Source organism: Salvelinus fontinalis, chromosome 6 (assembly GCF_029448725.1).
Source record: "Salvelinus fontinalis isolate EN_2023a chromosome 6, ASM2944872v1, whole genome shotgun sequence".
In the NCBI taxonomy this organism is placed as follows: Eukaryota; Metazoa; Chordata; class Actinopteri; order Salmoniformes; family Salmonidae; genus Salvelinus; species Salvelinus fontinalis.
The window spans coordinates 17,468,799-17,477,925 of record NC_074670.1 but is presented as its reverse complement, the minus strand read 5'-3'; the positions used below and the strand labels follow the sequence as shown (position 1 = coordinate 17,477,925).

General features: G+C 42.6%; 1 protein-coding gene across 4 annotated transcripts; it reads right to left on the bottom strand.

The window, feature by feature from the left end:
* Window positions 1-53: 53 nt before the first annotated feature.
* LOC129857214 (39S ribosomal protein L51, mitochondrial-like) lies at window positions 54-2,296 on the bottom strand. Of its 4 annotated transcripts, none has more exons than XM_055925249.1 (4): window positions 2,278-2,296; window positions 1,599-1,687; window positions 1,036-1,143; window positions 54-680 (listed from the first exon to the last, which is right to left on the bottom strand). In XM_055925249.1, exons 2-4 carry the CDS (start codon window positions 1,678-1,680, stop codon window positions 484-486), a joined length of 387 nt encoding a protein of 128 aa, XP_055781224.1. In that variant the 5' UTR covers window positions 1,681-1,687; window positions 2,278-2,296; the 3' UTR covers window positions 54-483. The 4 variants fall into 4 exon arrangements, with proteins under 4 accessions (XP_055781224.1, XP_055781223.1, XP_055781222.1 ...); XM_055925248.1 differs by lacking the exon at window positions 2,278-2,296 and adding an exon at window positions 2,071-2,258 and having other exon boundaries at window positions 1,599-1,715; XM_055925247.1 differs by lacking the exon at window positions 2,278-2,296 and adding an exon at window positions 2,071-2,257.
* Between the last annotated feature and the right edge of the window lie 6,831 nt (window positions 2,297-9,127).

The following is a 9,127-nucleotide window of genomic DNA, read 5'->3' as shown; positions in this document are numbered from 1 at the left end:
ACTAACTACCTTTAGGTCAAATACTAATGCGGCCTTACAATAAAATCACTCAATTGTAATGACAAGCTTCTGTTTATTATCATACCCACAACATTACTTACATTAGTCCCCAATGTGATAATATTTACAGACCATAGAGCATTAAACATTGTGTGTATATTTCCACTTCTAGGAGTTCATAATGGTTGAAAACATGTATTTTACAGATGTGCGTGTTGATTTAGTGCTAACAACAATACTAAATGAATCCAACATTTTCCAGCTGTCAAAGTCAAAAACGAATTGCAATCAGCTTCCTCTTACCCCAATATTGATATAAGAAAAGGTGACTACCAAATGGTATAAGGGGCTGACATAAATCTAAGTGGCATAACTGAGTAGCGCACATTTCTCTCTTTAGAGTCTGAATGTGGTCCAGTGGGCAGGTTGTTAGTACAGTAGTAGTTTAGCATTGTTAGCCAGACCGCTCAGTCCCAGATCAGATCAGCGATGTTTCCCAAAGCGGTTGAAGTGTCCATAGAGGAAGCGGATCCTCTTCTCCATGTCGTGTTTGTCCTGCGTCATCATCCTGTCTCCTACCATCCTCTTCTTCCTCGTCAGACGCTGCAGCTCATTGCCACGGAAACCCTTCACCCAGACCGGTCCGACGATCAGGTCCTTAGGGTGGGCTTTGAATTCACCTACAGACAACGCGTTAGAGATGTAAGGCCTGTTATAGGAGAGTGTGTGTGTGTTTTGGTTAACCCCAAAAAGACAGCACTGTACCATTTTGTATCAACTGGCAATATGGCAGAAGCCTTACATGACATTTTTAGCACGGGGCAAAAGTGACATTTTCAGCATGTGTCCATTTTCATATCTACCTGGTAACCAAGAGTAGATTTGAAGTTAGTCCAGAGGACAGTGTCATGTTGCTGAAATGGTTTGAGTCCCAAGAGACTGGGAGCACTTTCATAAAGATATGAAAGTTATGCGTCAACTCAATGTCTTGACATCAGGTCAAATGAGCTATGATTTGAAACTGATCCCAGTTACCTAACATTCCTATGTTGTCATAAACCCCAAACATGCTCCTCTTCTCAGTCCACCTGTCCACCTTCTTCAGCTCAGGAATGGCATTCATACGGACTGGACAGCACACACCTGAAACACACATTTTGATCTCATTAGCTGGGCTACATTCAGTACCAAGACTTCAATTGACAAGAACTATAATAATGACTGTAATGCTACAGTATAAACAACGATTGTATGACACCTAATGTATCAGTGTCCTGTTTGTAGTACACACATTAAAACTTCTTGTTACGACTTATCAAATTCACAGGGCCCTGGTTGGAAAATTGTGAGCATGCAAAATAGGCCTATCATTATGAAATGTGTATTTTATTTAACTAAGTCAGTTAAGAACAAATTCTTATTTACAATGACGGCCTAGGAACAGTGGGTTAACTGACTTGTTCAGGGGCAGAACGACAGATTTTTACCTTGTCAGCTCGGGGATTCGATCTTGCAACCTTTCGGGTACTGGCCCAACGCTCTAACTAGGCTACCTGCAGCAGCTATAAAACATTCCATCTGAATTGCAATGTACCTACCAGTGCTAATCTTAACTACCAGTGCTAATCTGTCTGGTTGTGTGGAGTGGCAAGCCTTCAGCAACCCTCTCAACAGAGACATAGCTCACCTGAAATACACAGAGGTCGTCAATCATTCTGGAAAGGTAAAATAGCTAACGTTAGCTAGTTAACTAACTCAATAAGAAATTGTACAGTACAGCTACACAACTAACATATTGCTACAGCCTAGTAACATTACCTAGCTACTAGTGTAACATTTTGTACAATATTTGCAAAAACAAGAGGTAACGTTAGTTAGAATAAAATGCTGTTCCTCTTTGCCCGCAAGTTGACCTAGCTAAGCCGGCAATACCGTGTTTACCCGAAGCGTTGCACGTGTTTATGACCTTGTATTCGTCAATCTAATATGATAATAAAATCAAAGACAATCGAAATTCACATTTTAAAGCTTCGACATGTATAAAGTCATGCATGACAAACGGGCACCTACCTTTTCCTACTATTCCCAAGATGCAACGCGCATTTAACGTACAACTCCTAAACATCCGCATCACAATTATCTGTTCATAGGGCTGTCATTTTTTGTAGGTCTACAAACTGAACTACTGTAGACTACATTTTATCCACTAGGTGGATACATTCACTTCATACATTTTCACCAACCACATACGCATAAACACTATGAAGACACACTCACACGCTGTGTTGGTTTCAGTCTTACTATAACAAAAACAGCTGAATGGAATAAGGGGCGTCTGTTTCAAAGAAGCAAGCGCAGCAGAAATTAATTTGGTCCAATTTTCAGTTCTGCTTTGACGTCAGTGTCCTTCAGCGGAAAATAAAAATGAAAAACACATATTACAAAAAAATATAACAACATTCCATTGATGGCCCTACACCTATATTGACTTCTGATACTCATGCACGCCCAGATGTTATGATAATACTGCAGGATGCCGCATGATTTTGGTAAATTTACGGGCCGGGTTTACAAAGCATTTGCACAAGTGCAATGTATAGGAAAGGCCAATCTCATGTAATATGGCAGAGGAGATAGCCTATCAATAATAACTTGTGATATGAATTAGTATTGTGGATAGGTAAGAAATTTAATAAAATAAATGCATTTAAAAACCCAAACCCAAGTATTTAAAAACCAAAACATTCAAACTAAACTGTATGAGAGAAGAATAGCTGCATTTATTGAGACTTTACAGCCTGGTGTATCATTGTTCCACATAACTGGCTTTTTGGAATTATTCTCTGCACACACAGTGTCCTCAGTGGTGTAAAGTACTTAAGTAAAAATACTTTAAAGTACTACCTAAGTCGTTCTTTTGGGTATCTGTACTTTACTTTACTATTTTTTTATTTTTGACAACTTTTACTTTTACTCCACTACATTCCTAAAGAAAATATTGTAATTTTTACTCCATACATTTTCCCTGACAACCAAAAGTACTCGTTACATTTTGAACGCTTAGCAGGACAGGAATATGGTCAAATTCGTGCACTTATCAAGAGAACACATGGTCATCCCTACTGCCTCTGGCGGACTCATTAAACACAAATGCATCTTTTGTAAATAATGTCTGAGTGTTAGAGTGTGCCCCTGGATATCCATACATTTTAAAACAAGAATATTGGCCGTCTGCTTTGCCCCTTTACCCCTTCTGTTCATGTACATATTACCTCAATTACCTCGACTAACCTGTTCCCCAGCACATTGACTAGGTACCTGTACACCCTATATATACCGTAGCCTCGTTATTGTTATTTTATTGTGTTACTTTAGTTTATTTAGTAAATATTTTCTTAACTCTATTTTTCTTAACTGCATTGTTGGTTAAGGGTTTGTAAGTAAGCATTTCACAGCAAGGTCTGCACCTGTTTTATTCGGTGCATGTGACAAATACATTTTGTTTTGATGAATATAAGGAATTTTAAATGATTTAAACTTTTACGTTTGATACTTAAGTATATTTAAAACCAAATACTTTTATACTTTTACTCAAGTAGTATTTTACTGGCTGACTTTCACTTTTACTTGAGTAACTTTCTATGAAGGAATCTATACTTTTACTCAAGTATGACAATTGGGTACTTTTTCCACCACTGAGTGTACTGTAGATGAAAGTGTTCTTCAAGATATTCAAACTCTGGCCTTAATGGCCATGTACTATCTCCACCAGGCACAGCCAGAAGAGGGTTGGCCACCCCTCAGAGCCTGGTTTTTCTCTAGGTTTCTTCCTAGTTTCCTGCCTTTCTAGGGGGTGTTTCCTATTCACCGTGCTTTTAGATCTGCGTTCGTTGCTGTTTGGGGTTTTAGGCAGGGTTTCTGTACAGCACTTTGTGACATCTGCTGGTGTAAAAGGGGCTTTATAAATACATTTGATTGATTGGTTAAAGTGTCTACATGACTATTGCCATATTCGGCCTACTGCCATAATCAGTTTAATATCGAATTATTTGTGTGCATGTAAACATATTCAATGATCAACAACCAATTTGACAGAGCTTGAAGAAGTTTGAAAAGAATAATGGCCAAATGTTGCACAATCCAGGTGTGGAAAGCTCCTAGAGACTTACCCAGAAAGACTCACAGCTGTAATCCTGCCAAAGGTGATTCTAACATGTATTGACTCAGGGGGTTACTTATCTAATCAAGATATACTGTATGAGTGTTTTATTTTTCATATTTATTTTTATAAATGTTTGAATTTTCCTTCCACTTTGACATTAGAGTAAAAAAAAAGGACAATAAAATATATTTTAATCCCACTTTGTAACAACAAAATGTGGAAAAAATCAAGGGGTGATACTTTCTGAAGGCTCTGTACATCCTTTTAGCAGACAGAATCTAGTTTATCTCATCATGCATCCGCCTCCTCTCAGCTGCCAGTAAAAGGCTGTATCAGCCTACTGATATGGCCAGACTGGGGTCAAATGCCTTCTGTTTCATTTTTCTGTATTTATTTGTTTCTATATGTATGTATGTATGTATATTTTTAATTGCTCTAGGTAAATAATTATTTTTTTGATTACCTTATTTACTATGATGTTTATTTTTTTTACTCTTTATGCGATGCGCACTGCAGAGAACACCGGACAAAGAATTATCAGTGAATTATCACAGTGAATTATTGTAATGTTTGTTTATGTGTCAATTAATGGGTTGCCAACTGACAATTTGACATGGAAATAAAATTTCATTCATTTCAATTTCATTCCTTGGTGCATTGTCAACTGAAGTGAAGTGTATTGAAATATTTCACAGCTCAAAGTTTGATTCATTTATTTGAAGTATGCCTATATGAGCCCAGTTTAAATCGACCAAACACAAAATGCTAATTCAAATACAAATTCAACATCAAAATGCTATGCACAATTAAGAGTGATTTGAACTATAATTCCTATAGTTTTGTAACATCAGTGTGCTGGATTGAGGTGGAGATTGAGTGATGTGACGTGATGAGAGAGAGGGACAGGAACAGATGAGTTATCCTGTTGAAAACTTTAGACTGAAGATATCTAGTTGAAATATTTTCCGACTTCAGGTTGATTTGCATACTGTAGGTTTTTTTCATTATCATTGTCATCTATTGTTTCCATGTGAGGGGCATCTGTCTGTTTAAGACTTTCCCTCATCACTGCCTAACTGTGGATTTAAATACAGTATGTACATTTAAAGATCAGCAGGAGGAAAGACCACCTCACGAATCTGATTCACAGACCCCGAAAGCCAGCAAGAAAGAGAGAGAAGGAGGGGGCGGGGGTTGTGGTCCCAATGTACTCACTGAGCCACCAAATTTGGGCCAAAAACACACAGCCTGTGATTTCAACAGGTTTACATGGAAATGTTTTGAGGTTTTGAAGAGAGTAGTGGGGGAGGGGGTTGATAGATGAGATAAAAAGATGTATCCAGCACAGAGAGATTCACTACTGTCTGAACCAGGGGAAAATATGGCTGCTACAAGAACACAAACAACTCTTGGGTGTCCACCCACACATTTTTCATCTATCTATCTATCTATCTATCTATCTATCTATCTATCTATCTATCTATCTATCTATCTATCTATCTATCTATCTATCTATCTATCTATCTGTCTGTCTGTCTGTCTGTCTGTCTGTCTGTCTGTCTGTCTGTCTGTCTGCCTGCCTGTCTGTCTGTCTGTCTGTCTGTCTGTCTGTCTGTCTGTCTGTCTGTCTGTCTGTCTGCCCTCACCATCATTTTTTTTTTTTTAAATGGCTGAAATGTCAAACAGCACGACCCGATGAAAATGTCCCCAGAAGCCTTGTACATCTTCAGGTTCCCCAGGAAGATATCATTCAGTAACATGTGTAAGCCACATCCAAGTACTTATAGGTTCCGACAGACAGACATATAGATGTTACTCTGTAGGACCAGTCTTTCTCTTGCTCCTCTGAGTTTGAGAGGTGTCAAATCAAGCTGTGCTTCTTCTCGTGTTGTCTTGGACTGAAATACTGCCACGTTGAAAACCAAGTCACTGCCAGACATGACGAGGACTAAAATACTGCCACGTTTAAAACCGTTCAACTGATGTCTCCTCCCTGGACAGATGTGCTGCTCAGAATGATTAAATTAAATGTGAGTCCTGTGTGTGTTATATAATACTACTTACTCTATTTTATTAAGCACTTAATTTAACATGTTATTTTTTTTGTCTGTTTTGTGTGACAATGTCTGTCCATGTTGTCTACAGACAGGTAAAGATGCTAATGCATGCTACTACTACTTAATAATGATAATGATAATGATAATAATGCAGAGGCTAAATGTAGCTACGCAGTTGGTCTGTAGAATTACGTTTTCTTCTGTTTGTTTTTGCGTGAGTTATTTGCTACATTGTCACTGTATGTATCTATAATTACTTACCATATATCCCACAGTGTCACACTTGATAACGGATTGTATATCTCCTTTTGATTTTATTTTTGATTTTTCTACAAATCTACATGCATTTAAAAAGCAAAAAGCCACTAGGAAGGTGAGCTGCACCATACCTATTATCATTCCTTACCAACCATATAAGCTTTATATTTCACACTCAAAGCTTTATTTTTATTGACAACCAAATGTTAATGTTTGCGTTATGCCTATGTTGGATTATGTTATGTTTAAATGTATGTTTTTATTTATTGAAATATTTATTACTTCAGTTGAATGTTTTTACAGTAAGTTCTTTAAAACATATGTATAAGTGTGGGTTGGACACCAAGAGATTGTTGCTGAAGGGAGGACTTTCCATCTGAAGGTAAGTGCTAGGACATCTCAGGAGAGAGACATCTCATCTTACTATACCACAATCAGCCCTTATGTGTATGGGATAGGGAGTAACCTGTTTACTGTGAAACAATTTAAGAAGTAATGTAAGAAATAATTTTTGGGATAGGGAGTAACCTGTTTACTGTGAAACAATTTAAGAAGTAATGTAAGAAAATACATCTGTTTAACTTTGTAAAGTAAAGGTGTGTTTAGAATTATTTTTGTTGTATTAATGCTATTTAATCTCTCCTCAGACTAATATTATTCTGTTTGTCCTGTGGGTACCTTTGCCACTGTTCCACCCCTTGTGTATTGCGCTGTCATGGTGTATTTGTGGCTAACAGAGGGGTCGGCGGTACAACAGACGGGTCGGCGGTACAACAGAGGGGTCTCAGTCGGTGGTACAACAGAGGGGTCGGTGGTACAACAGAGGGGTCGGTGGTACAACAGAGGGGTCGGTGGTACAACAGAGGGGTCGGTGGTACAACAGAGGGGTCGGCGGTACAACAGAGGGGTCGGTGGTACAACAGAGGGGTCGGCGGTACAACAGAGGGGTCGGCGGTACAACAGAGGGGTCTCAGTCGGTGGTACAACAGAGGGGTCGGTGGTACAACAGAGGGGTCGGTGGTACAACAGAGGGGTCGGTGGTACAACAGAGGGGTCGGCGGTACAACAGAGGGGTCGGCGGTACAACAGAGGGGTCGGCGGTACAGCAGAGGGGTCGGCGGTACAACAGAGGGGTCGGCGGTACAACAGAGGGGTCGGCGGTACAACAGAGGGGTCGGCGGTACAACAGAGGGGTCGGCGGTACAACAGAGGGGTCGGCGGTACAACAGAGGGGTCGGCGGTACAACAGAGGGGTCGGCGGTACAACAGAGGGGTCGGCGGTACAACAGAGGGGTCGGCGGTACAACAGAGGGGTCGGCGGTACAACAGAGGGGTCGGCGGTACAACAGAGGGGTCGGTGGTACAACAGAGGGGTCGGTGGTACAACAGAGGGGTCGGCGGTACAACAGAGGGGTCGGTGGTACAACAGAGGGGTCGGCGGTACAACAGAGGGGTCGGTGGTACAACAGAGGGGTCGGCGGTACAACAGAGGGGTCGGTGGTACAACAGAGGGGTCGGCGGTACAACAGAGGGGTCTCAGTCGGTGGTACAACAGAGGGGTCGGTGGTACAACAGAGGGGTCGGTGGTACAACAGAGGGGTCGGTGGTACAACAGAGGGGTCGGTGGTACAACAGAGGGGTCGGTGGTACAACAGAGGGGTCGGCGGTACAACAGAGGAGTCTCAGTCGGCGGTACAACAGAGGGGTCGGTGGTACAACAGAGGGGTCGGCGGTAGAACAGAGGAGTCTCAGTCGGCGGTACAACAGAGGGGTCGGCGGTACAACAGAGGGGTCGGCGGTACAACAGAGGAGTCTCAGTCGGCGGTACAACAGAGGGGTCGGCGGTACAACAGAGGGGTCGGCGGTACAACAGAGGAGTCTCAGTCGGCGGTACAACAGAGGAGTCTCAGTCGGCGGTACAACAGAGGAGTCTCAGTCGGCGGTACAACAGAGGGGTCGGCGGTACAACAGAGGGGTCGGTGGTACAACAGAGGAGTCTCAGTCGGCGGTACAACAGAGGGGTCGGCGGTACAACAGAGGGGTCGGCGGTACAACAGAGGGGTCGGCGGTACAACAGAGGGGTCGGTGGTACAACAGAGGAGTCTCAGTCGGCGGTACAACAGAGGGGTCGGCGGTACAACAGAGGGGTCGGCGGTACAACAGAGGGGTCGGCGGTACAACAGAGGGGTCGGCGGTACAACAGAGGGGTCGGCGGTACAACAGAGGGGTCGGCGGTACAACAGAGGGGTCGGCGGTACAACAGAGGGGTCGGCGGTACAACAGAGGGGTCGGCGGTACAACAGAGGGGTCGGCGGTACAACAGAGGGGTCGGCGGTACAACAGAGGGGTCGGCGGTACAACAGAGGGGTCGGCGGTACAACAGAGGGGTCGGCGGTACAACAGAGGAGTCGGCGGTACAACAGAGGGGTCGGCGGTACAACAGAGGGGTCGGCGGTACAACAGAGGCGTCGGCGGTACAACAATCAATTTGCCCTATAATTTACTTGTGTTTGCGGCGGACCTTGGCCTGCTCAAAGTGAGCCGCTGCGGTTGGGAGGTTAAAACTACAACCCCGCAGCTTGCGATGTGCATCAGCCTTGTTACTTTGTCCTCAAGAAGGTGTGCCCTTGAGGCCGTATTTAATCGTCCG

Excerpts from the sequence above, each read along its gene's own strand:
- LOC129857214 (XM_055925249.1), bottom strand. The coding sequence starts at position 1,680 with ATGTCTCTGTTGAGAGGGTTGCTGAAGGCTTGCCACTCCACACAACCA. Across the intron at positions 1,144-1,598 it reads GGTAGTTAAGATTAGCACTG|GTGTGTGCTGTCCAGTCCGT; the intron begins GTAGGTACATTG and ends TGTGTGTTTCAG. Across the intron at positions 681-1,035 it reads TGACAACATAGGAATGTTAG|GTGAATTCAAAGCCCACCCT; the intron begins GTAACTGGGATC and ends CGTTGTCTGTAG.